Consider the following 27,542-nt stretch of genomic DNA (forward strand, 5'->3'; position numbering starts at 1 on the left):
TTGGAATAATTCAGTTTTTCGCAACAATGTTTTATATACCAGTTTTCATTTGCAGCAGATGTCACCAGGTACCATGTAAGCTGAGAACAGGACACTATAATTCACACAAGCCAAAATTGGACAATGAAAGACAGAAAAAATGTTGACTGGTTTGATGAGTCTGGCTTTCAGCTGTGACATTCAGATGGTCAGAATTTGGCATAAACAACATGAAAGAATGGACCCAACCTTCCTTGCGTCAATGATTCAGACTACCACTGCTATGCAATGTTTTCCTGGCACACTTTGGACACTTTAGTAACTGAGCATCGTTTAAACTGATGCTGTCACCTCAATATAGATCCAAATCTGTGAAGAAAGTGTCCAACACCTTGTTGAAGCTTGAAGGGGTTAAGCACCTGTGTGATTAAAAAAAAGTGTTGTTAATTAGACACTCATAACAGGTAACTGGATTGATTTCTTTTTGTTAATGGATCTTTGTTTTTACATTTTGTATAGAAAACAGCTATGAGATAAATACGGAGCCCTCTATTCCTCTATAGCGCTTGCATATGCGAGGTAATGCAAACATATTATATATATATATATATATATATATATATATATATATATATATATATATACAGTATTTGATACACTACCGATTTTGCAGGTTTTCCCACTTGAAAAGCATGTAGAAGTCTGTAATTTTTATCATAGGTACTCTTCAACTGTGAGTGATGGAATCTAAAAATAAAATCCAATTTTTAAGAGAAAAATGTCGAGATTAATGTTGAAGTATAATTTTGAGAAAAAAGTCGAAATGTTGAGAAACAAGTCAAAATTTCGTGAATAAAGTTGAAATGTTGAGAAAAAGGCGAAATTTCAACTTTATTCTTGAAATTGTATTTCAACATTATTCTCGACATTTCGACTTTTTTCTCAACATTTCCGGTGCGTCTGAAATGCCATACTAAAAAGCATATACTAAAAAGTATACTTAAGTTCGGCACACTTTTGAGTAAATATCAGTAGTATGCATTAGAGCGCACACTTTCATGGTAACAACCCCCCCCCCTCCCAACGGCACTTCCTGCCGTTGAGAGGGGGGGGGGGGGTTGTTACCATGGTAACCTGTCACAGCAGCGGTAGCAGCGGTAGCAGCGGTAGCAGCGGTAGCAGCGCTCCGCTCCGCTCTTTCCCGTTTATTCTGGCCGAAACAAGATGACATTATATAATATTATTATATACGAATATTATAATATTAATATTATATAATAATATTATTATACTTAATATTATACTTATGACATACGGTATACTTATCACTTAGCAACCAAACGCCGCTGCATTGCATTGTGGGAAGTTTCCGCTCGGCTAGTGTCCATCAATCCACACTAAAAAAAATCTCCGGAATGAGTTCTAATGTTTGGGACGCACTAAAAAATCTCGCATACTCATTTTGCATACTCATTAGGGTGGAAGTATGCGATTTCGGACGCAGCCTTCGACTTTTTTCAATTCAATTCAATTCAATTCAATTTTATTTATATAGCGTCTAATACAACAGATGTTGTCTCTAGACGCTTTCCAGAGATCCAGAACATGAACATAAACATAAACATAAACATAAACATAAACATAAACATAAACATAAACATAAACATAAACATAAACATAAACATAAACATAAACCCCCGAGCAATTATTATATAAACAATGGCAGGTAAAAACTCCCATAGTGGGAGAAAAGCCTTAAGCCAAACAGTGGCAAGGAAAAACTCCCCTTTAGGAGGGAAGAAACCTTGAGCAGGACCAGGCTCATAAGGGGGGACCCTCCTGCTGAAGGCCAGACTGGGGGAGTCAGGGACTTCAGCAGCACACAGCAGGCAGGACAGCACACTGCACACAGCAGGCACAATAAAACGCACAATAAATAACACAATAAAAAGTGCACAATAAAAAATATTCCCCTCTCAAATATTTTTTCTCCTGCATGGCCCTAATACTCTTCCGTAAAATACAGTATAAAGTACGTTGTAAACACTTTACATGAATGATCTATCTGCGAAAGTCCCTGTTCTTGCAGGGAATTATCTTGGAATAGTTTTCGTCTTTGGCTGGATCATTTAAAGCCATGGATGTGACGTCACGAGCAGCGAGCGTCCTGCAGGATTAAAGATGGCACCGTCTCACGCGTTCCGCTGCTGCAAACGGGCTCTAAACTGGATACCTGTCCTGTTCATTAACCTGGTTGTTGGCTGGTCCTATTACGCTTATGTCGTGGAACTCTGTGTGTGTAAGTACACTTGTTTTTGTCGGTGCCTGGCCGTCCCGGGGAGCATGTGTTTACAATTTCACGGTTGTCAACTTTCGATAAGCTGTTTGAAGTGAGATTTAAACTCAAGCCGCATCCTCCACTCATTCAGAGGATCATTAAGGTCAATGAGATATTAAATTAACCTTCTGTATAGCTTTAACCATCCACCAATATACGTAGAAGCATGGCTTCAAAACAAGTGTAACATCTGTATAAACGGCAACTTTTGAGAGTAGACTGTCGTTGAAGTGCCAAAGTGAGTAAAATTACCCAAACAGAGAAACATTAATTTGACCAAAACGGCGTTCTCTCTACAAAACCGAATAGCGGACAGAAACGTCCTGACAACAGCACCAGTGTCTGCTGGGACTGATGTACACGGTCCTGACACTGGATTCTCTCATCTACACACTGGTAATTAACGGGTTTAACGGTAGATATTCAAGATTTGGACTTTTTTGGATTGTGTAGCATATGTGTGCATGAAATTCATTAATAGGTCGTTTCATAACTGCTTGTTTTTACTGTTACTCAGAAATTTCTATTTCTGTTCCACAATGTTGTCTCACAGGACTGGTGGTTTTTGCAGACTATAGGTCTATAATTAATTTTAAATAATTACCCTTCAAACTTCAACAAACAAAAAAAAAATATTACACTGCTTATTTAAAATAATCCGGGCATGAAATTATTTACTCCCAATGAATTGTAAAGTTAACTTCACTTTGTTTTTATTTTCTTCATATTCATATTTTAAGTTTTTTTATTTGTCCACTCCATAAAGTACTCAAACAAACAAACGGACAAAACCTTACTTTTAACATGCACATCATGAATTAAAAAAAAAAAACATCCAAACCCACGCATTTACTAGAAAGGCTCTTTGGACTCCAGTGACCACTATGCATGAAAGTGTTAATAGCTCTGTAACATTCAGAATCAGTTTTGACTTATCACATAAATTCATTTTGAAAGTGAACTTTTTTTTAGTAATCATTCATTTGATATATGTAATTCATCATCTGTGGGCAGGTGTAATTAAGACGAGACACGTTTTCTGGTCCCATGGTGGTACTTTGATTTGTTTCAGTAGCTATTGAAAAGTTGTGACTGCTGTGAAATGCTCTTCCCCCATGCGCTTGTTGGAGGCTGGAACTGATGCTGCCAGCATTGATCTGGGTCTGGACCGGGGTCTGGACCGGGGTCTGGACCGGGGTCTGGACCGGGGTCTGGACCGGGGTCTGGACCGGGGTCTGGACCGGGGTCTGGACCGGGGTCTGGACCGGGGTCTGGACCGGGGTCTGGACCGGGGTCTGGTCACAGCAGGGACTTCCTGCTGTCCAAACAAAGCTCTCTCTATGGGGGGGACTGCTGGCCGTGCCAGGCTGTTGCTTGCCGTGTGTGTGTGTGTGTGTGTGTGTGTGTGTGTGTGTGTGTGTGTGTGTGTGTGTGTGTGTGTGTGTGTGTGTGTGTGTGTGTGTGTGTGTGTGTGTGTGTGTGTGTGTGTGTGTGTGTGTGTGTGTGTGTGTGTGTGTGTGTGTGTGTGTGTGTGTGTGTGTGTGTGTGTGTGTGTGTGTGTGTGTGAACATTGACATCACTCGTATATAATTTTTTTTCTGTTTCTTATAGATACAATCCTAAATGATGCAGAGCGAGGTAAGTGGATCCCTCCCATCCCACACACACATTGTTCAGGTCGACATTCATATCACTTATTAGTTTGTTCTTTATTTCTTTCATGCTATTGTTTCAAACAGCAGATTATGCCAGAGGTACTTGTGTCACCTTAAACCTCTTCTCTCTCTCTCTCAACAGTCAGCTATCTGGTTGTCTTTCATATTTTCCTCGCCATGTTTGTATGGTCATACTGGAAAACCATCTGGTCCAAACCAGCCAACCCTTCAATAGCAGTAAGCTGCCACTGTGTGTTGCTAGACTAAACAAATATTTCTGTGTCTGAGGACACAGAAATATTTCATATATTTTTAAATGATTTAAGAATGTCTTGTCTCCTGGTGTTAGTTTGCTCTGCCCAGAGCTGAGAAGGACCTGTATGAGAAGGAGCAGCGGGCTGAAGTACAGCAGGGTATCCTGAAGAGGGTTGCGAGGAATTTACCCGTGTACACGCGCACAGCAGGAGGAGGTGAGGCTTCCTGTGACTTCTTACTCTGTTAACTCTCGGTGGAGATGTAAAGCAGTCCTCCGGGGAAAAGCGTGCTGCTAGCTGCACTGGGGAGAAGAGATGCAGAGAGACCGTTCTCGTCATTCAGTTTGTGTTTGTCAGATATGCACAACACTAAAAGAATAGCCGACATTAATTGCTGCATTTCATCTTCCTCTTTTAGACAATTGTGTAAATGGCACTGACTATCCGTTGTTTGGTTGTTGATGAATGTCATGGTGCTTTGCCTTGTGTTTACGGAACTCTTTGAGTGTTAATTGGACTCAAGTGCTACTGGTTTTCTCCGTGGGATTCCTGCTAGGTAGACTACTAATCAACAATCATAATATCACCTGCCCAGTTTTATAGCACTATTTTAACATTTATGATGGTGGTAATAATAACCTTTATCACATTTTAAAAAATTAATAAAAGATTTGAATGACAATCTTGTGGTTTTAATATTGAATTGATAAAGGGGAATTCTGTATCTTAATAAAGTCTTTCAGCAAAACCAAGATTATATTATTAAAAACTATGCTCTTTCTCTCACTGCTTTGCTAAATTAGCAGTTTTATTTTAGAATGGACCATTTATATTTATTTCCACAGTGGGTCTTTCTGCTTGGCCCTGTCACCATTCTGAAAGAGTTGTAGAAGAAGTGTAAAGTTCAGAGGGAGATAAAGAGGAAAACAGTGGGAAAATGAGTGGATGTGGATGTTGCCATGTGAGACGTGTGGGAGAAAACGTTAGTGAAATGGAAGATCCTGCTCATCTTGTGCAGGAACAGGAAATAGCTCTTCAACTGGCCTCTTGAACATGCAAAAACCCAGAGTTGAGCTGAATTTAGCATTGGTGAAGGCAGATAAGTAAGTCTTTTTCAAGTATGAAAGTTGGTGATGAAAAAAAAATGTTTTTTTGGTTGTTGTTGTTGTCAATGATGCTTGTTTTTGCCCTCCCAGGCATTGCCCTGTCTGATACAGATGTAAAAATGCTCTTTGGGTGGCGTTTGAAGTGGTTGCTATCTTCAATTTGGCCACTTGACACTTAATGTTACACTTTATTGACTAAATACATCACACACCTCAGGCACATTGCAGCCTTTAATTACTCTACTCACTTTTTTTTCTGAATAGCTGTCAGATACTGCGACATCTGCCAAATAATCAAACCTGATCGCTGCCATCACTGCTCAACCTGTGAAATGTGAGTGCTTTCTGTGAATGATTTTATTATTATTATAAAAATAATGGGAAAAGAGGTTGACAATAAATCCAAATATGTTGCTGTTATATATTTGATTCAGAGTGCGAGTCAAAGCAACATTTTACTTGATACTTAATTAATTTATTTTCTAATGTGCAAAGAAATCCTTTTTAAATACTGTGTTTATAATGTCAACCACAAAGCCATCTTCTACAAACTACTAACAGGGTGTGTGTTTCCTTCATTTCCATCCATCAAGGTGTGTCTTGAAAATGGACCACCACTGCCCCTGGTAAGATTTTTGTATTTTAACTAAACACGCAGAATGTTGTTGATTCATCAGATCTGTTTTTGCCATTTGTGTCCTCAGACATAACTGTTGTTGTAGCATGAATCACCACAGTTCATATTTGTTGTGCTTTTTTTTCTCTAATGCAAAGAGAAGCATATTTGACTTCCCCTGTTCATGTCTTGTTTTCACTCAGGGTGAATAACTGTGTCGGCTTCTCAAACTACAAATACTTCGTCCTGTTCTTGGCTTATGCCACACTCTACTGTGTAGTCATTTGTGCAACCGTCATGCGATATTTTATTAAATTCTGGACCGTAAGTACAGAAACATCCTCTTGTATTAATTTAGTATTCTCCCTGTTGTAGTATGTTCACTAAAACTCTCACAACTGTTCATGAAATTGATGATCTCCTTTTGAAGCCATTCATAACTTTCAATATTCCCAGCAGTTTTGGTGTATACAATAAATCATCTTCTCTTAAACATAGAAATCTTGTAAAAATCTAAGTGCAGTCCAGCAGTGTTGGAGACGTGTAGCTGAACCTCTGTTCAGACACGGGCACGGTGCTGCACCAGTGTGCACGGTGCTGCACCAGTGTGCACGGTGCTGCACCAGTGTGCACGGTGCTGCACCAGTGTGCACGGTGCTGCACCAGTGTGCACGGTGCTGCACCAGTGTGCACGGTGCTGCACCAGTGTGCACGGTGCTGCACCAGTGTGCACGGTGCTGCACCAGTGTGCACGGTGCTGCACCAGTGTGCACGGTGCTGCACCAGTGTGCAGGGATAACTGCTCACTGGATCTAGTTCAGTCTTCTACTAGCATGACACAATGGCTCCTGTCATGTAGACCAACAGAGAAGTAGTATATTGTGTAATAAGACAATAGTTGATGGTGTTTCCAATGACTTTGTGGGAACTGTTTACTATAACATAAATAGAGCGCATGCATTGACGTCACTTCCCCACGGGATCAGGCCCCTTACTCGCACTGTGTGTGGCGAAAATGTCTGCAAATAGTGGAGAAGACGGGATACCAGCCGATTATCGGCTTAAATTAAAGTCAGTTGGACTGGACAGTGACCCGTACAGTTACCAGAAGAACCAGTGAATGGACATTAATATTTGGCCACGAATCCAGTTTCCTGATATTTATATGTACTTAATTTCTACGCCGGGGAAATACACGAAGCAAAGTTTGAAGGCTTACAAAAGTCTTGACGCTTGGTCCGACTTCAAGGCAGGATTTGTTGGTGAAATTAAAGTGATGAGGACACCGAACTTTATGATTTGACCGTTTAACGTTAGCTACCCAAAAACCTGATACAAAATGGGAACCACAAATCCACGTTTCGGTGCCTGGAATCCAGTTGTTTGTATGAATTGCAGTGATCCATTTGTCTCTCTTAAGCTTATTTTTCGGCAGTCTGTAAAACGATAACTCCGATTTCTTGCTAAATCTATGAGTACAGTCGATCACACAAAAGCTCTTTCCCATTTTAGATGGTTTCTAGTTGCTCAAACTGAAAGTTTACGCTGCCACTCAGTCTTTCTGCCACACAGACTGCAACGGACAATCAGGTCTGCAGAGAGGATAACTGGGACTAACCTCCCATCTATCCAGGACCTGTACCAGACCAGGAAATGGGCAGGTAGCATCTCTGCAGACCCCTCACACCCACGACTAGGACTGTTTAACCTCCTCCCCTCTGGACGGCGCTACAGAGCTCTGTACGCTAAAACCTCCAGACACAGGGACAGTTTCTTCCCCAAGCTGTTGCTCTGATGAATCTCACAACTAATAGTCTCAGAGAAACCAATCACGTGCAATAATAATAATAGCAATTACATGCTGTAACAATGTACCTCCCTGCAATAATCATGTCTGTCTCACTCTGCTGCACCTCTCACTTTTTTTCTCACTTTTTTTGTTATTTTATTCCGAGCCGTCATTTTCTCTACCTCATACTGCTGCAACTTCAGTTCTTTAATTGTATATATGTCAATAAGGTCCACATTTGTTTATTTACTGTTTGATATTCTTTAAATCTAAAGAGCGAAATAACCGGAGTCAAATTCCTTGTTGGACAATGTTAGAACCGGGCCAATAAAGACGATTCTGATTTCTGTCTTTCTGCCACTCAGTGGGCGTAACCCGCTGTGGTGTCATGCTCATTCCCTCTATAAAATGATACATTATATGTCTAATTTGGAGTTGGTTGTTAACATGGAGACAAATATCCTGACAAGCTGGCAGGGCTCACGCTGTGCATTCTTTATTTTTCCTTCTCCTCTCTTCAGAAACAGCTGCCTGAGACGCACGCCAAATTCCACATCTTGTTTCTGTTTTTTGTGGCAGCCCTGTTCTTCATCAGCATCATGTCACTTCTCAGCTACCATCTGTGGCTTGTGGGAAAGAACCGGACGACTATAGGTACATATGGATCACTGGGAACTTTTGATTCAACCTCTATTTTTGTGCTTTTGAATATGACTGTAGTCTAACTTGTATTCATTTTTGTTTTCTCTTCAGAGGCTTTTAGGGCTCCTGTCTTCCCCAACGGTCCAGACAAAAATGGATTTTCTCTCGGCTTTAGCAGGAATGTAGTTGAGGTGTTCGGAGACCAAGCAAAGTACTGGACTTTTCCTGTTTTCTCCAGGTGAAAGAAATGCAGGATGTAACTGCAGCTTTCGGTTCATTCAACAATTATCTTTAATTCAAGTCACTTTAGCACTCTAATGGCACTTTTCCACTAGTACCTACTCAGCCCGACTCGACCTCGGTTTTGCGCTTCTCCACTACGGGTCTAACTTGCCGAGTAGATACTTTCCTGTAACTATTCTGCTGAGATTCTAAGCGGCTGAGTCGGCTGTGACGTCATCACACTACAGGCCACCGATTGGTTGGGGGGTTGGAGTCAGACGTCTGAGTCAGGAGGAGGAAATCAGAGAAAGAGACTCTGAGGGCTTCTGGTTCATTTTATTCCACCAGCAACGGCAGCAAAAGTCTGTTTCATGGTCCAACTCTGAGGTGCAGATGTTCATAAACCTGGTGGCTGAGGAGAGAATTAAAAAGGGATCTAAACGGGCGATAAGGAACGACCAGATCTACCAGGAGATCTGTCACTTCATAGCTGCTCACGGCTCCAGCTGACTTTTCAGCAGCGCAGAGACAAACTAAAAAAATAGGGCTTGGTCACCAAGGTGCATTCTGGGAAGCGACGGCTGTTTTGGCAGCCTCGTGAGTGTAAACAAACCGCAGTGTAGTAGCACCAAGTGAACAGACGGAACGCAAAAAAAAGATGTTAAAATGCCGGAAAGGAACTGGAATTTACCGGGATACCTTAAACAAGGAAGCCAGGGAGCGGTATATGGAGAAAATAATTGATTATTAACGGGTTGGATCCATATAAAATCCCTACTAAAGAGTGGAGCTCCTGATCGGAGCTCCACTCTTTAATAAGGATTTACTGCCGCAGTTCTGCAGAACCCATATCTCCGGCTACCTTGTTTAGGAGTGTTTGGCAGCTGCTTTGGTAAATGTTTGACTCGCCATGTGTTTCAATAAATTAGTATAATAGTACAACATGCGGTACATTTTTTGTATTACTGTTAATTTTTTCTTTTCTTTTTTTGACTGCTATATTATGCGGAAGAGGCTCCGAGGCGTGAGCTATATTTTAGTTTTCCTCGTGGGATTATTTTTTCCCCAGCTGAAGAAGTTCAACCTGCCAAAGAAAATGATGGTGCAGTTCTACACCGCCATCATTGAGTCCATCCTCACCTCCTCCATCACCTCCTCCGTTCTCACCTCCTCCATCATTGAGTCCATCCTCACCTCCTCCATCACCTCCTCCGTCCTCTCCTCCATCCTCACCTCCTCCTCACCTCCTCCTCCATCCTCACCTCCTCCTCCATCCTCACCTCCTCCTCCATCCTCACCTCCTCCTCCATCCTCACCTCCTCCATCACCTCCTCCATCCTCACCTCCTCCTCCATCATTGAGTCCATCCTCACCTCCTCCATCATTGAGTCCATCCTCACCTCCTCCTCCATCATTGAGTCCATCCTCACCTCCTCCTCCATCATTGAGTCCATCCTCACCTCCTCCTCCATCACCTCCTCCATCCTCACCTCATCCTCCATCATTGAGTCCATCATCACCTCCTCCTCCATCACCTCCTCCATCCTCACCTCCTCCATCATTGAGTCCATCCTCACCTCCTCCATCCTCACCTCCTTCATCATTGAGTCCATCCTCACCTCCTCCATCCTCACCTCCTTCATCATTGAGTCCATCCTCACCTCCTCCATCCTCACCTCCTCCAACCTCACATCATCCTCCATCCTCACATCATCCTCACCTCCTCCATCATTGAGTCCATCCTCACCTCCTCCATCCTCACCTCCTCCATCACCATCTAGTACGCTGCTACCACTGTAAAGGACAGGAGCAGCTGCAGCGTATCATCCGCTCTGCAGAGAAGGTGATTGGCTGCAATCTTCCATCTGTCCAGGACCCTGCAGCCTCCAGGACCCTGCAGCCTCCAGGACCCTGCAGCCTCCAGGACCCTGAAGCCTCCAGGACCCTGAAGCCTCCAGGACCCTGAAGCTGCAGGAAAGATTGCAGCAGACCCCTCCCACCCCGGACACAAACTGTTCCAGACTCTTCCCTCTGGCAGGAGACTGCAGCCCATCAGGACCAAAACCTCACGCCACAAAAACAGTTTTTCCCAACTGCAGCTTCCTCATCAACAAGGCCCCGGACCCCGCCGGACCCCCGGTCCCCCCTCTCCCCCGTCTACCACGGACTGCCCCCCCATCCCACTCTACGTTACATTAACGTAAAGACTCCAATCCTGACCTTATGCGTTACATTAACACACACATCCTAGGTCACTTTTGCACAGACTCATATCCGGCACTTTAAAAACCTCATATTGTACATTTTCTCTTTTCATTATATATTTGCTCTGTGTATTGCACCAATCACCACAACAAATTCCCTGTGTGTGTTCAACAAACTTGGCAATAAACTTGTGAGTCGAGTCGGGCTGAGTAGGTACTAGTGGAAAAATTTCATCAATGAAAATGACCCTAAATCAGCTACAACTAACATGTTTACCAATGGTGTGTTGATGTTTTCAGTCAGGGAGATGGACATTCTTTTGTCACTAGACTGGTCCACATAGATCCTGAACAAGCAAACCATGTCCTTCAGCAGAATGGCAAAATGCACGTATTCTTTGTTTTTGTATTAAATATTGATCCTTTCATTTTTACTCCATGTATGTTGATGTCGACTGTTATTTTAATTACAGCCTTTCTGAATGCGAGAACAACCCTTGTGCACTTGGTAACAACGTGCAACACACACAGGACAGCAGCACAGAGAAAGCAGGTATGTTTTTTTTTTTTAACTTAGTTTTTATTTCGGTATCAGCAACTTATACATTCCTTTACATACACATTGTCTACCTTTTTACATTTATTCAGTCTGTACCCACAGACTAGTTTGCACCATTTGATTAGCAAAGCAATAGAGATAAGATCGAGACACAGAAGGAGAGGAAAATGAAAATATAAATAAATAAGCAAAGTACATAAAAATAATAAATATGAAAAAAAAAAAAAAGGGGGGGGGGTATGTGTGTGTGTGCGCGCATGAGTGTGTCGTATGTCTTACTTGTGAGTGTGTAGAAGAGTCCATTCACTGCGTTAACAGAAACATGGCAGGGCTCCACCGTTTAAGAAAAACACTTTTCTGATGTCTAATGGCCTTTTCCACTAGTATCTACTCAGCACTTCTACCCACGCCCCCGTCTTGCGCTTTTCCACTACGGGCCGAGGCGGGCCGCGCCAAGCAGATACTTTTTCTGTGACCATTCTGCCGAGGTTCTAACCGGGCTGAGCCGGGACTATTTCTGACGTCACCACAATACTGATTGGTCTGGGGGCGGGGCCGTCATCACCCTTCCCCGATTGGCCTGGGGGCGGGGCCGTCATCACCCTCCACGCCACTGATTGGTCGGGGGTGGGGCCGTCATCACCCTTCACCGATTGGTCGGGGGCGGGGCCGTCATCACACTCCACTGATTGGTCGGGGGCGGGGCCGTCATCACACTCCACTGATTGGTCGGGGGGCGGGGCCGTCATCACCCTCCACTGATTGGTCGGGGGGCGGGGCCGTCATCACCCTCCACACCACTGATTGGTCGGGGGCGGGGCCGTCATCACCCTCCACACCACTGATTGGTCGGGGGCGGGGCCGTCATCACCCTCCACACCACTGATTGGTCGGGGGCGGGGCCGTCATCACCCTCCACACCACTGATTGGTCGGGGGGCGGGGCCGTCAGACGTTTGAATCAGGAAGCGGGAGTCAGCGCGAGAATGACTGGCGGCTCGCAGCGATTTTATTTTACAGCGCAAACGTCTGTTTGGTGATCCAACTCTGAGGTGCAGATGTTCATAAACCTGGTGGCTGAGGAGAGAATTAAAAAAGGGATGTAGACGGGCTGTTTTACTCTCAGCCGCTCGCGGCTCCAGCTGATTTCTCATCAGCGCCGACATGAACGAAGCGGTTGCGCAATCGAGTACGTCACAGCAGCTTCACCACAACCCCCCCACTTTTCACCTGGGGGGGGGGAAACAAACGAGGACAAAGCGGGTGAGGCCGGGATGAGCCGTCCCGAGGCGAGTCGGGCTGAGTAAGTACTAGTGGAAAAGCGCCATAAGAGAGTATGTTATCTGTTCCATCTGAAAGATTTCCCATACTTTTTCAATCCACATGTTGTATGTTGGGGGGTCAGATTTTAACCACTTAAAATCAATAGTGATGCTCTTAATTGCTGCTGTCAGTAATATCTGTAAGAGATAGTTTTCACCTCTACCCTCAATTCCTTCCGGTATCACACCTAGTGTTGCCACCGTCAGATCTTTTATGAGATCTGGATTAAATACTACTGAAAGGGCCCCAAACACATCTTCCCAATATGTATTTAATTTTGACCATGTCCAGAATATGTGAGTCTGGTTTTCTATAATGCAGGCCACAGTTTCTCCAGCATTTATTAGAGTGTTGGACCCATTTTGTCCACTATTTCTGGTGTCCGAAAGAACCTTGTGATCACCTTCCATTTGTATTCCCTCCAGTTATTTGAATTGGTGACTAAGTGTGCTTCTGTGCATATTTCCTCCCATATGTCCTGTGATATATCCGTATTCATTTCAATTACCCATCTTTCTTTTATCCTTAATGTATTGTTTAAATCCATGCCTAAGAATGCTTCATAGAAAAGTCTTATTTTCGTTTCCTGCTTGAATTCTTATCAAGAGCAGTTCAAATGGAGTAGGCTCCAAGACTTTGTCCCAATCTCTGTCTCGTTAAAAAGTTGCTTAATTATAAATATCTGTAGAAGTCTGTCTTGGGGAGCATAAATTCATCTCTTAACTGTTCAGATGACTTAAGGCTACTATTCTTATGAAGTTGGTGTAGATTTGTGAGGCCATGTTCAGACCAATTTCTAAATCCTACATCCAAATGAGAAGGTACAAAATCTTTTATAAAGCCAATATTGGTCAGTGCAGAAATTTCCTTTGGGAGGCCAAATAATTGCTTTATTTTTCTCCAAATTTTTAGTGTGGCTCTAGTCCAATCACCCATTTGAGTTTCCCTAAGGGGAATATTTAGAAAAGGCAAAGTCTGTAGAGGTATCTCACATGAGCGTTTTTCAATGTTGAGCCAGCGTGTGGATCCAGATAGTGATGGGTTTCAACTGTGCAGCCCAGAAATAGTATCTTAAATTTGGGAGTTTTAGTCCACCAAGTGATTTGGATAGCTGCAATGTTTTTAGTCTTATTCGGGGTCGCTTTCTTTGCCAGATGAATATGGAGATGAGCTTGTCCAGTTTATCAAATGTAGATTTGGGAATGTAAACGGGAAGCATCTGAAATGGATATAGGAGTCTAGGCAGCACATTCATGCCCAGTAGGGACAAGGGGAGCGTCGACCAATGGTCTAAATCTTTACTAATATTCTGAATTCAATTTTTGTAGTTTGCATCATATAGTTTTCCTAATGATTCAGGAATTTGAGTTCCTAGATATTTAATACCATCCCTAGGCCACTCTGAAGTTTAAATGCATGTGTAATTTTACCACCTATGTCCATCGTTTTGTCTATGTTCACTTTGTAGCCTGAGAATCGTCCGTAGACAGAGATGAGGTCTTTTAAATGTGGGACAGATGTTGTAGGTTCAGTTAAATATAAGAGCACGTCGTCTGCGTATAATGATAATTTATGTTGTTCTCCGTCAATTATCAGTTCTTTTTATATTATCGTTATCTCTAATCAGCTGTGCTAGGGGTTCGCTACTGATATCCAATAGTAGGGGTGATGGAGAGCATATTTGTCTGCAGAGTACAGAGTGCAAATCCACTTAATGAAATTGGGTCCAAATTTAAATCTTTGCAGTGTCTGAAGTAGAAATTGCCAGGATACGCAGCAATTTCTACTTCTGCTTTTTGGGCATCCAGGGATAGTATCATTGTTTCTATTTCTTTGGATTTGGGATGAGGCATTAAATTCAATAGTCTTCTGATATTGTCCCCATAATATCTTCCTGTAATAAACCCGGTCTGGTCTGGATGAATGATTTCAGTTATAATTTGAACATGTCTTGCCAAAATGGCTGTTAGGATACGCAGGTCCGAGTTCAGTAGTGAAATGGGCCGATATGATTGGCATTGAAGCAGGTATGTTTTTGATGCCATTATCACATTTTTATTCTCATGCTCTTTGTTTAGTAGCCACTTGTGTAGCGCTTTGTTTTCCTTTTTGAAAAAAAACTCATTCACAACGAAATATGTTGCTGTTTATTGTTTGGTTTCAGATGGAGGCCAGATAGTTGCTGTGACTGTGGACAGCGAGCCCTAGTGTGCATATGGATGCTAATTTTTGAGTTTCTCTGGTTTGTCGTCATCATGCGTTCATCTGTGTTTTGTCAGCTGTGGTTGCAGCTGCAGGCACATGTGCAAACCTCTCTCTGGGATGCCTTAAACCAGGAGCATCAGCACCTCCACAGGAGCAATCCTCCACCATCGTTTCACTGCAGCCTCAAACATGTTTTGTATTCAGGTTTTGTTATGCAAGCCAGAAAGACCATCCTTGGCCCCACAACAAACTGTTGTCATGACAACAGTGACTATAGCCACTTTGTAGACTGCACCAGTCTGAGGTGATTTTTGTCTTTGTTATTAACCAAAAACATTAAAATGTTTTATTATTGCATCTAAAGATCTCTGAGAGCCAATGTATGTCTTCACTTTCCAGGTATATGTGCATACAGAAATCCCTTAACACAGTTCAGCTAGAGATGTGTCCTTCGCCAGTATTAATCAAGCTTTTGATAATGAAACTATAGATTAGGGGTATGTTTTTAGAGCTACTAAATCAAAAGTTGATATGACGATAAAAAGACGGTTCAACAATGTTGATTTCGGCAGTATGTCACTTTTCAACTCTAAGCACAGTGCAATTAAGACTACGGATAATTTATCAAATGTTGAGATGCTCAATAATATTTCAAGCTTTTTCTGTTTACATTTTTTTACGGGTGTTTTTTTTTTTACTTTTTGCTTTTTATATGGTGGGTATATATATATATATATATATATATATATATATATATATATATATATATATATATATATATATATATATATAAATACCGATGGGTGATCAATGAAATTACCTTTTATTTATTTTTATTGTACTATAAACTGTATTAATTTGTTTCACATGTTTTATATTGCCATTTGTATTTATTTTAAATTATTCAAAAGCAAAGGGGAACACCATAAAAGGAAAATACCGGTGAAATAAAGAAAATGTCCGAGACTTTGATTTCACTGCTTCGTTGAGCCTAAATCAGCAAAGATAAGGATGTACTGTATACCAGCATGACTGTGGTTAAGCTCCTCTCTGTACTGCTGATACTTGTTAAATTATGAAACTTTTTTTTTTATGACATGGACAGCACAATGTGGGGATACACCGAGAGATTAGTAGTAACAGTTATGTGTAGACTGGTAGATGACCACAAAGCTTTAATGACTAACTTCACTGATTCAGCTCGGCTCACTGCAACCAGGCAAGTTCTGCTAATGGAGGCAATTCTTTAAATAACTTCTGTTTTATTGAGAAATCTGTTCATGCAGGATATAACAATAAAAGTCACAAATACCATAAAACTTAAGGCATGAGTCTTTTCAATTTGAATACTGGTGTGAAGTTATTTCAGAGGAACTTTACTTTACCGTGAAGCAACTGTGCAGAGAGCACTCTTGTGGAACCTTCCTCAGCTGCCCTTCATATCTGTGTCTCATTTTAATCCGATTCTATCAAGATTAAGTGTTGGGGATGACACAGACCAGAGTTGAGAATTGGAATTGGAATAATAATTGCATAAAACATTGCTACAAAATCCAAATTTGAGGATTTAATTACTGGCAGTAATTTATGTTAGGTTTCAGTAATCAGTAAGCATTTTTAACCTTAATGAAACATTTCCAATATTAAAATGTAAAAATGTAGCTTTTTTCTTTATTGCAAATGTTTTGGTATAGTATTAATGTAGTTATCTAAGTTATTTGGTTAAAAAGAAATAATAGATATAACATCGAAGCTCCAAAACTTTTACACACTTTTCACTATATATTTAATTCAAAGTGGAAGGTTTTTTGGATTCTGGTGGTTTGGAAGAATCAGACTGAAGAATTAAGTTGAGAAGAATTAAGTTGCTCTGGACTGCACTCAATTCAGCCGTTAATCAGACTAATCATTTTAATTCAGCCAACGCCAATGAACATGAATGAAGAAGTGCATTAAAGCCCTGGTTGCTTGGTTCACCTGTGTCCAGCTTCCAGTCTGTTTTCTGAAGGATCAGCAGAGCTGAAAGGTGAGATCTTGTTGGGACTCGCGTTGTGTGAACATGAACCAGTTTTCCACTCCCACAAAAGAAGGTGACCGACGGTCTGATTGACTGTTTTCGGTGATCCAGTATTTTACCAGTACTACACTTATATTGTGGAATTTGTTCATTAATATCAATTTGTTATGATAGTTATGATAAGTTTGCACCATAAACAACAATAAGAACCTAACTCACCTCGGCAGGAGAAGACTCACTTTCTGGTTTTTACTCAACAAGGGTTCCTAATAAAGATTCGTTACGCAACGACGGGAGTGATTTACATCGGTTGGCCTCCGATACGTGAAACGACGCTCACAACTAACTCCGCCGGCCGGAGCTTCTGCCATTTTTTCGTAGCAGTGTATTGCGTCATTCAGGCAGCCAATCAGCACAGAGCCTCATTATCATAGCCCCGCCCACTCAGAATCCTGCATAGATAATGAGGTTAGAGAATGGGAAGATAAAGACATGGTTTAGAAACTGAATTTCTTATTTATTTAGCAAAAACAATCAAAAGCTTGTTTTTAAGACATTCAAGGCCTGTTTAAAATAGGTATTAGATGCCATAATAGGTCCCCTTTCTTTAAGTTGCGACATGATACAGGTGTGTACCGATTTTCGTGCATGTACGTCAAACCGTATTGTGGGGCTTGAGGCACAAAGTTTTCAAGGGGGCGCTGTTGAGCCATTAGGCCACGCCCATTAATGCAAACCATTAAATATCAAATTTTTCGCCAGGCCTGGCTTGCGTGCAAAATTCGGTGACTTTTGGGGCACGTTTAGGGGGGCAAAAAGGCCCTCCTTTTGTCGGAACAAAAAAGAGAAAAAAAAAAAATCCTACAGATACAATAGGGCCTTCGCACTGTCAGTGCTCGGGCCCTAATAAGCCCATATTTTATTCCCAACAGAACAGAACATTAAAAATCATGTCAGATATTTAAACTGCATGATATATTTGTGAGTGTAAAAAAAAATAAAAAGATTATTGGGGTTGAGCTGCCTCTTTCATCTAGCAACATTAATATTTTGATCTTGGAAAAGGATTCCTCTTATATTAGCCAGCAAAGTTGAATGACCTCAGTGCCATTCAGCACAATTCTCTTTACAATAATGCAACAGATAAAGCTTTAAGAGCTGCAATACTAAACCTTACCTGGAAGTCTTTGAACTCATTATAGGTTAGATGTCTGATAAAGGATCATTCAGGAATTTGCCATAACTCTGCCTCCATGTACTATTGTCACAATGTGAAATGTTAAAATCATAAATGTTTTAGTCACTGCTGTTGTTCAGTGTCTATTTTTGGATTTTTTACAATTCCTTATGTACTTTGTGCAACAGTGAAAACACGCTTTGTGTGTTTCATCAATCTCGCTTTTGCAGGTCCTCATGATTTGAATGAATGTACTTCAAGTCACTTTGGATAAAACTGTTCAGCAAAGAAATATGGTCATGAAAGTGAGTAGTAAAAAGTTCCTCAAGGCTAAAGCTTGAAGGAAATGTCTTTATCTTTTTATACTCTTTTTATATTGACTGGAAACGAAACAACACACCCTGTCAAAGGTCAGCTCTGTAAACTTGCTCTCTATGTCTCATCCTTTTGACTAAAACTCTGACCTTGGTGTTTTTCTAATTACTGTGTATTAAGTCTGTAAATGAGTCAGCGCCAGTTACTTATGCATTCTCGTAAATTTGCAAGCTGTAGGCCATCTGTAATCCCACCGTCTGTCCATTAAAGCTACTGAAAGTGTAAGGAGCACTTGCATTTGAGCTTACTATTAAGATCTGACCACAGACTGAACTGTAAAGAAGTTTTTCATATTTATACATTCAAAGCTCACTGAGTTTTTTTTTGTGTGAATTTAACAGGAAAGTTAGCTCGCCATGGAAGATCTCGTCAACAGCACGATTGATCCAGCTTGTTTACAAGAGCCTCCACTGGCTGTGGACGTTATAGCGCGTAAGTGACCCTCTTTACTCCATTTCACTTACTGATAATGTTTTCTTTATGAACCGATGCGTGCTAATGACATGAATAGATCACTGAGTAAAGCTCTCACAAGTCTTTAAGTTGTAATGTTCTGAAAGACGATACTGTTTTCTTCTTTGATACATACTTCATCTTGTCTAATATAAACCAAACCCCTCTGTCTCTGTCCCTGTCCCTGTCTCTGTCTCTGACTCTGTCTTTGCTCTCTCAAACCAGAACTAGATGTTTTTGGAATATGCTTGTACTCCATGCTCACCTTCATGTCCTGTGTCTCCCTGCTTCTGTACTTGGAACAATGTGTCTTTATTTACAAAAAACTGCCATATCCCAAGAAGACAACCATCATTTGGATAAGTGGTGCTGCACCAGTAAGCATTCAAGTCTCTTGCATGTAGAAACATGGCATCATTAAGGATGCAAGGTTGTTTAAAATGAAAGATCTGGACATAAACTTAATATGAAAAAAACCTGCTGCTGTTGCCACTATACGTTTGTGCACATGTAACTCTCTGTTTCAGGTCATTTCCACCATGGCTTGCCTAGGAATGTGGATTCCTCGGGCCGTCATAATCACTGATATGACATCTAACAGGTGCAATTATAGACATCTTCTGTTATCAGCGTTTGCTTCCTTTCCATCCTTTACCCAACATAACAAGGGACCAGTATTTCTCTGTTTTGTTCTTATTACCTTAAATCTTTAAGACGTAAGATCTGAGATTGCAGCACTGCACTAATATCGTATTTGACACACCTGCTTATAAGAAACATTGTTTTAAAGTCAGGATCAGATACATAACATAGTTAAAGGTATAGTCTGTGATCGTATTCAAAAACATTTATTGTTATACTGGGTGAAATGGTCCTTCCATCCTGAGAGTAGCCAGTGAATAATGTGTTCAGAAAAAGGAAAGAAAAAAAATCCGACCTCTCTGACAGCTTTATTCCTGTAAAAACTCTGACCAATCTGTTATTTGCGCTCCGAATGAAACAGATTGGTCAGAGGACCAGAGGATTGGCAGGGGGGGAAAGAACCAATCAGATGCCTTCATTTTAAGTCCCGCCCACGCCCCCCTGTGTCCCATGCGAGCTCTTGTCACGTCTCTCTGCTTCCAGCCCCCATGTTCGGAGGGCCCCCGCCGCTCCCGGCTTCACCACTGGCTCGCGGTCGGGCGGTCACGACGAATGTAACGACTCGCCCTGCTAAAAAGGCTAAAAAAAGAAAGCCAAAGTGCGATTCTGCGGCGCAGGTTGTCCGCTACTGGGGGTCTTCCACAGACCCCCAGTATGGGGGTCCATATGGGGGTCCCCAGTATGGGGGTCCGTGGGGATGGAGGCGTCTCCATCCCGGCGACGGCGGAGAGCGCCGGTGCGGGTGGCGGTGCGCTGCGCTGCGGTGCGCTGCGGTGCCGTGCAGGTTCTTTTGCCACAGCTACGGCGTAGCCTACGGCGTAGGGTACGCGGCGAGGTGCACCATTCTGCGTTGGTGTAACGCGGAACCATAAATCAGCCTTCAGTGTGTGCTCTGTCTGCTGTTTTTGCGGTATGCGTTCATTGTTGTGTCTAAAAATGATGCGCAGTGCCCACCCAATCAGAAACAGTACAGATATTCTGTGATATTTTTTTATATTTATAAAAAAATAAAATTATAAAAAAATAAAGGATCCCCATAACTTTGATTGGGTGGGCAGGACGCACGTTTGGGTGGACACAGCCCCCCCCCTGGCCCCCCCTAAAACCGGCCTCGCTTACAGGTGAATGAGACATGGGGTAGTTTTGTTGAAAATGTGCTGTCCAAAATGTCCTGGAAAACTCGAATCCTGCAAATGCGCGTTCCCCAAAGTTTGTGGGGGCGTGGCTTTGGACGGAGCGCTGACGGGAGGGGGAGGAGGGGGCGGGGCTTAGAGGAGGTGCCACTTTCAAATCTTGCTAGCTCTCCAAAATCACGGACTATACCTTTAATTTCCCTCCGGAAAATAAAATACAATACTATAAAATAAAATAAATAATTTGAATTGAATAGCCAAAAAGAAATAACTATAAAAGAAATTTAAAAAAACAACGAAAAAAAACCTATTTCATGGTATTTTATGGAGTGGTACATTTTAGGTGACTCGTAATTAGCTGAAGTATTTGGTGAAATTGCTTTAAAGGTCTCTTATGTTTTTTCTGACTTCCAAAAGTTAAAAATTAACTTAAAATGCAATATACCTAGTTTTCAGGCTACCTAGCTGTCATTTTATGATTGATAAAGCTGTAAAGTAGTAACTAAGTTTAAAAAAGAGCAGGCATACCAGGAGATTCAGCAATTTTCATTTATTTTTTTACTTTTTTATTTTATTCTTTTCTCAAGCAGAAATAGCATCTGCAGATTTGTCCTTTAAACTCCAAGTACAGATCATAATGCAAACATCCTGCTCACTAGAGCACACAGAAAATCTAACAAAAAAGAGATTTTTTATGTTGCAACCAAAGTATAAGGAGTCTAGCGTGGTGCTTGCTCAATATGAATATGTATCAAAATTGCATAATATGGGAGCTTTAACAGTGACTGCCTTCAGCTTGTGCTCATATCATCTGTCAAGTGAATGTGTATCTTTGTGGTGAATTTTAAATATTAAAAGCTTTCTAAATAAACTCTTTCTATCTGCAGTTATTTTGCAGTTGTGGTATACAAGACGTTGGTTTTCATGATCGAGGAGCTCGGGGGTAGTGGTGTTTTCCTGAACCGGTTCACGGGTAAAACGTTCAGGCTCAACACAGGCCCGTGCTGCTGCTACTGTGCCTGTCTACCACGCGTGCCCATGTCACGGTGATCACACTTCTTTGAAAAACCCATCTAGATGTTACTGTTTGCCTCTATTTTTTCAGTTAATAATCAATTTCTATTCATATTCACTGTTCTCATTCTTTGTATATTGTCTGCAAATTGTGTTATGCATTCATACACTTATACTGGTGTTTCTTTGCATTGCAATTGGACAGACGATTGTTATTCCTGCTGAGGCTCGGTGCTCTGCAGTATGCCATCCTAAAAACAGTGTTCTCTGTATTTTCCATAATACTGTGGACCAACGGCAGCTTTGATCTCTCTGATGTAAGTGTACCAGTTGTACTAACAATTAAATAAACATGACAGCAACTCTCATTATTTTTATGTGTCTATTTGTTTATTTCAACCTTTTTTAGCTAGAGATCACTGGTGCAGCCATTTGGATTAACCCCTTTGTTGGTGTTCTCATCATCACTTCCCTCTGGCCTGTTGGCATCATTTTCATGAACACCAACAGCTTTCTCCGTGGTGTCAGCATCATACCAAAGTATGCCATATACCAAGTAAGTCATGCTTGTAATGTTAGAAGTTACAAGGTTGTTTTTCTTTGAACTGTCTTTATTCTTATTACAACCAGTTAGGGGTAAAAGAAGGTAGAAATAGCAACATAAGCCAATTTACATGGCATTACAACTGCCATGTAATTTATTACGTTTTCTCCACTCTTCTGTGTAAATATCCAGTCATATTATTCCAAAATATAAATATTCTGAGATGCCACAAAGCAAACATTTGACTTCATATCTGCACTGCACAACTGATGGGTTATTTCTTTGCTCTGTAGCTGATACTTGTATTGAGCCAGCTGCAGACATCCATCATTAACATCTTGGCCTTAGATGGAACCATCGCCTGCGCCCCTCCGTTCTCCTCTCAAGCTCGTGGATCCAGTGAGAAACCTCAGAATGTTTTTCAGCGTCTGCTACTGAAGTGTGTGCGTAAATAATCATCTTGTTTCCTGTTTCTGTTTCCGACAGTGTTAAGTCAGCAGATGATGATTATGGAGATGTTCATCATCAGTCTGATCTCCCGGTATCTGTATCGCCGCACATATGACACACTTCCCTCCGAGGCGCATGACACGGAGCTGAACGGCAAGGCTGCCCTGCAGGCTGCTCACGTGGAGCATGATGTCTAGAAAAAAAAGGACAAGGAAGTGCTCTTTAAAATATTTATAAGATGATGTAAGGCAGAAGATTATGAAATAATCACACTTAATTTTGATGTAACATTTTACCTCATTCTGTTACTTAAATTAAAAAGGAAAGAACATGTCTTACATATCCAAGTTTCTTTTTTTCTTTTATTTGTGCTTTTCACAATACTTTTGTATATAAAAGCTCGGTGGGTCATTTTCAGTAAGAAGGACAACATTCTGGGAGAAGCTTTTGACATATCTAACCATAATATCAACCTGTCAGGGACCGGTTGGAGTAGGACCAGAAGGCAGGAGTTCCAAAAGTGATGATTTATTTAAACTAAAAACGCTGCAACGCAGGATCCAAAATCAAAACAGGAACCCAAACTTGTTAAAACCAGAAAACCATGACATGGGGATGAGAAGAGCCGCCGGCTCGGAGCTGCAGCAGCTCACGGCCGGAGTACAGACGTGATCGCCGGGTCAACCTGCGCCGTCGTCCCGGGGAGAAACCTGCAGCTCTGTGGAGAATTACCGCTGGCTGAAATAAATCATTTAGGAAGATAAATGTTGGTTTAATAGATGAAATCTAACAGTTGTAGCTGCCACATTAGTTTGTCTGAATATAAAGTGAAGCTTCATGTTTTTACTGGAGCCCCAGAAGCAGCTGCTGCTGCTCTGTCTGAACATCAGAGCCGTCACAATTTTAATAAATGTATTAAAATGAACATAGTCTATTGAATTTCATTTTATTTTATTAAGCTACATATGTTTGGGTTTTTATTTACTGCACCTCTACGTACTTGGTATAAAACATAATAAAAATAATGTTATATAATAAATACATATATAAATATATAAAATATATTTATATTATATAATATATATAATAATAAATAAAAATAATAATGATAATGTGCTGTCCGGTCGCCACTGTTTTGTATTGCACTTGTGTTTTCTCAATAAAGCTTGTAAAAAAATAAATAAATTGTGCTGTCTGGTCAAGGGCGCATTGCATTCTGGAACATAGTAGGCGAGGTAGACTGGTCTGATGCAGCATTGCATTCTGGAACATAGTAGGCGAGGTAGACTGGTCTGATGCAGCATTGCATTCTGGAACATAGTAGGCGAGGTAGACTGGTCTGATGCAGCATTGCATTCTGGAACATAGTAGGCGAGGTAGACTGGTCTGATGCATGCTGTGGATTTTTTCCAAATCAGTATGACATCTGTGTATTTTTCGCATACTGCAGATTTTGCTTTTGTTCGCATACTACTGCATACTACATACTACAAATCAGTACGTATTAGTAAAGTATACAATTTCAGATACGGCCATGGGCTTCAAAATAAAACAGGAAGTGACAAAACCGTGACACAACCTTTTATTGGACTGGAGTAGAAGTAGAAATATCATCAACATTATGTATATTCAGGCCACCGAGTACAGAGTAAAGATTCAATTCAGTTCAAAATACTTTATTAATCCCCGAAGGGAAAGTGATTTTCCAGGACAGCCCATCCAAGAGAGAACAAAGAAACCAAACAACATAGGACATTGGTAGACAGGTACCTGAGGCTGCAGCCATGAGTCGGCACTGCCATTTCATAAGATCAGAAAAGGATGACACTGGGAAAGAGGAGGGGAAAAGAAGCCTCACACCCTGTGTCCTCCAGGAACAGGAACAGCAGCAAGAGCCAGTAGGGGGAGGTGTGTTTACAGTTTTCTGCATGTTTGTGTTTGTGTGAGTAGTAAGTCTGTGAACTCTGTTCCAGTTTCTTTCAGCCATTGACCTTGATAGCGATGGAGTGTTATGAGCCGGCCTTGGTATAGTTCTGGTTAAGTTCCATAGGTGCCATGGTGAAGAGAGAGGGCGTAACAGGGCAGAGGATCTTATTAGCATAACATCCAGGGATAGGCCAGTGTGCCAAGGCCAGCAGCCGGGGACACCATTTCAATAACAGTTGTTTTGGGTCAGTCCAACTCTCTGCCTTGGGTCATCTCATGATGACTCCAAACAGCCGGATTTGTGGTCACTTCCCGCCAAGCCGAGCTTCCAACCTCTGCAAAGTCTTCTCCATCCTGACAATGAGTGTGAAAACCACAGCTACCCTGCGATTCTGTTCAAGAATCGCATCCAGTTTGCGATTTTGCTCACATGACATTTCAGTCTTCAGAGTGTTGGTCGCACAGCTGATCCTTCAGACGCGCCAGACAGCTTTGAAAGGGCCAGAATAGCTGTCCGTGTTTGCCAAATTTGTCGATATGCTGGGTGACTGCCAGCTCCAAAAAGTAGAAATCATGTTGTTATGTTAGAGCTCCCTTTGCCCTGTCTTCTCGTCGAGAAAATTTGGTCGATTGCTTTTAGAGACCAGATAACCAATTCTATGATTTTAACAGTTTCAGCGCATTTGCAAAGAGAGGCTCCAAATAAATGGACAAGACAGCACAAGACAGAGAGCAGCGGCAGGGCATATAGGGAGGGAGCGGGAGAAGAGAAGCGTCTGCCTTCGCTGAGAGCAGAAAGCATGTACAGTACATATACATATTTGTACATACTACTATAAATACTAGAGTGTCTGTGTGTGTCAATAAAAGAAATGTCAGTGTCAAAGTGCAATCAATACTGACGAGTGGGAAGTGATTATTGACAATGTATTCAGTATTTACTTGTTCCAATTGTTTGTTATCCATTACAGTTCAGAAGTTGCATAGACGAGTTTACTGTATATATATATATACAGTATGTGACATGTCAGAGCATATCGTCTGAACAGAGGTCCTTGCAGGCATTTGTGTCATAGTTTCACTTGTTTTCTTTTTTTACCACAAATCCCATTTTCTCTCTTCTACAATCATGTATGCTTCCAATAAAATCAAATTTATAATCGTTGAAATACTCTGACCCCATGTGACTCATTAAAACGTCATACTGTGCCTGAAGAATGCTTGGAAAAATAGCCAGATTTATAGATGCTTATGTGGGCTAGTCAATACATGCGGATGAGACAGCATCTTTATTTACTCACTCATATGCCCTTAACTTTCAGAAGATGTCATTTTCAGAACAACCGCAAGAGGGCGATCCTGCCCCACATCATAAATCTCATTCCTCCATCCATTTTCTACTTCCTCTTGATCCTGTTCAGGGTGCAGGTGAGCTGGAACACCCAGGTCAGGTTACCTGTGCATCACAGGAACACGACAACAAGAGACACTACCATCTACTCTCACGCCCAAAGGAAGTTTAGATACAACAATCAGCCCAACATGCATGTTTTTGGACTGTGGGAGTTGGAGTACCCAGAGAAAACACATGCAAGCACGAGGAGAACACGCAAACTCCACACAAAGAGGCCTGCGTGAGTTTCATTTACTTCGTGACGGGAAGCAGCGCTAACCATCACTCTACAATGGAACCATGACCCCTTATCCAAAAGACAACTTGTTGTCCTTTATTTGTAAGTCACGTGATTTATAAATTATAAGGACAAAAAGTCTAATTAAACACAAGAGGTTCTTCTTTACCTTTAATATGAAATCAGAATCAGAATCAGAATCATCTTTATTGGCCATGTTCGAACATTGTCCAACAAGGAATTTGACTCCGGTAGTTTCGCTCTCTATGGTCTTAAAGGTAAACAATAAACAAATAAACAATAGACAAATGTGGAATTTCTATGTACAAAAATTGTAAACATTTTAAGGTGCAGCAGTTGGAGGTAGTGAGAATAATTATGACCTATTTACAATTTCTACAGACAAGAATTATGCAAAAGTACAAGATAAAAAATAAAAATTTTTACAAAAGAAATAAAAAATGTGTTAACTTCTTTACTCTGTGTAATTACTCTCAGGGATAACTTTCTCCAGAAATGTTGTTGGTTTTGTAAATGCGTTTTAAAGCCACACCCACAAATCTGAAACATTTAAATTGCAATTTTCATTGGAAAGATGTTACTTGTTCTTTTTGAAGTAATGCACAAGTAAAAGAGGAAAACACTGTACATAGACTTTAATATGATAAGTTGTCAGTAATGGAAATGATAACAAACTTGAATGATATACATGTTTCATCAGCGTGAAGTGAGTTGGTGTTTATCACTGCAATAGAGTGGATATTTAGTTGGAACATCATCAAATAAAGAATAGCAGATTTTTAGGCTGCTCATAGAGGAAAAACTGTTTTAATCTGGTTGAGGTCTTTATGTAAAGCCAGATCATCCAAAGTTGTTTTTTTTCCCTCCATTAATGGAACATTTGTCTGTGTTGTTCATGTAAACACGGTCATCAGACAGCATGGGAGAGAAAGCTGTGGTCAGGGTCGGTTGATAACAGCCCTTGGCTCTGCATTGCTGACGAAAGCTGCTTAGCTCCTCAGTTGCTATGGCAACCAGGGAGACGAGCCAGAGTGAGAAAAAAACAGGCAAAGGGGAGGGGCTTTCAACAGGAGAAATAGAGGAGAAAGGGTTGGATGGGAAAGATAGACTGAAGCAGGAATACAGACAAGTGATAAAGAAGCCGCTGTGAGCAGAGGACGGAGTGCACGGCTACAAATATCTGGACACAATTGCTCCACCCAAAGCCGTTGGAATAGTAATTTCAGCAAGCCACCGAGGGATACAAAGGAAAGGGAAGCAGAAAGAAG

General features: G+C 41.4%; 2 protein-coding genes across 3 annotated transcripts; both read left to right on the forward strand.

Annotated features, from left to right (window-relative positions):
- Window positions 1-2,149: 2,149 nt before the first annotated feature.
- On the forward strand, window positions 2,150-18,396 carry LOC133459535 (palmitoyltransferase ZDHHC20-B-like). 2 transcript variants are annotated; one of them, XM_061739565.1, is made up of 12 exons: window positions 2,150-2,278; window positions 3,929-3,955; window positions 4,115-4,209; window positions 4,322-4,442; window positions 5,597-5,666; window positions 5,926-5,958; window positions 6,152-6,272; window positions 8,259-8,391; window positions 8,491-8,617; window positions 11,106-11,192; window positions 11,279-11,358; window positions 18,316-18,396. In XM_061739565.1, exons 1-12 carry the CDS (start codon window positions 2,161-2,163, stop codon window positions 18,357-18,359), a joined length of 1,056 nt encoding a protein of 351 aa, XP_061595549.1. In that variant the 5' UTR covers window positions 2,150-2,160; the 3' UTR covers window positions 18,360-18,396. The 2 variants fall into 2 exon arrangements, with proteins under 2 accessions (XP_061595549.1, XP_061595548.1); XM_061739564.1 differs by lacking the exon at window positions 18,316-18,396 and adding an exon at window positions 14,851-15,607.
- Window positions 18,397-18,591: 195 nt separating this feature from the next.
- On the forward strand, window positions 18,592-23,030 carry LOC133459536 (organic solute transporter subunit alpha-like). The gene is made up of 9 exons (XM_061739566.1): window positions 18,592-18,681; window positions 18,802-18,892; window positions 19,139-19,290; window positions 19,441-19,514; window positions 21,576-21,734; window positions 21,908-22,019; window positions 22,112-22,258; window positions 22,540-22,645; window positions 22,733-23,030. The coding sequence occupies exons 2-9, from the start codon at window positions 18,817-18,819 to the stop codon at window positions 22,891-22,893; spliced, it is 987 nt and encodes a 328-aa protein (XP_061595550.1). The 5' UTR covers window positions 18,592-18,681; window positions 18,802-18,816; the 3' UTR covers window positions 22,894-23,030.
- The last annotated feature ends 4,512 nt before the right edge of the window (window positions 23,031-27,542 follow it).

Source organism: Cololabis saira, chromosome 14, assembly GCF_033807715.1.
Source record: "Cololabis saira isolate AMF1-May2022 chromosome 14, fColSai1.1, whole genome shotgun sequence".
Taxonomy (NCBI): domain Eukaryota; kingdom Metazoa; phylum Chordata; class Actinopteri; order Beloniformes; family Belonidae; genus Cololabis; species Cololabis saira.

Coding starts and splice junctions, on each gene's coding strand:
- LOC133459535 (XM_061739565.1), top strand. CDS start 2,161: ATGGCACCGTCTCACGCGTTCCGCTGCTGCAAACGGGCTCTAAACTGG. Junction 4,210..4,321: donor CAGCCAACCCTTCAATAGCA/GTAAGCTGCCAC, acceptor TCCTGGTGTTAG/TTTGCTCTGCCCAGAGCTGA. Junction 5,959..6,151: donor ATGGACCACCACTGCCCCTG/GTAAGATTTTTG, acceptor GTTTTCACTCAG/GGTGAATAACTGTGTCGGCT.
- LOC133459536 (XM_061739566.1), top strand. CDS start 18,817: ATGGAAGATCTCGTCAACAGCACGATTGATCCAGCTTGTTTACAAGAG. Junction 21,735..21,907: donor CCACGCGTGCCCATGTCACG/GTGATCACACTT, acceptor GCAATTGGACAG/ACGATTGTTATTCCTGCTGA. Junction 22,646..22,732: donor CTCTCAAGCTCGTGGATCCA/GTGAGAAACCTC, acceptor TGTTTCCGACAG/TGTTAAGTCAGCAGATGATG.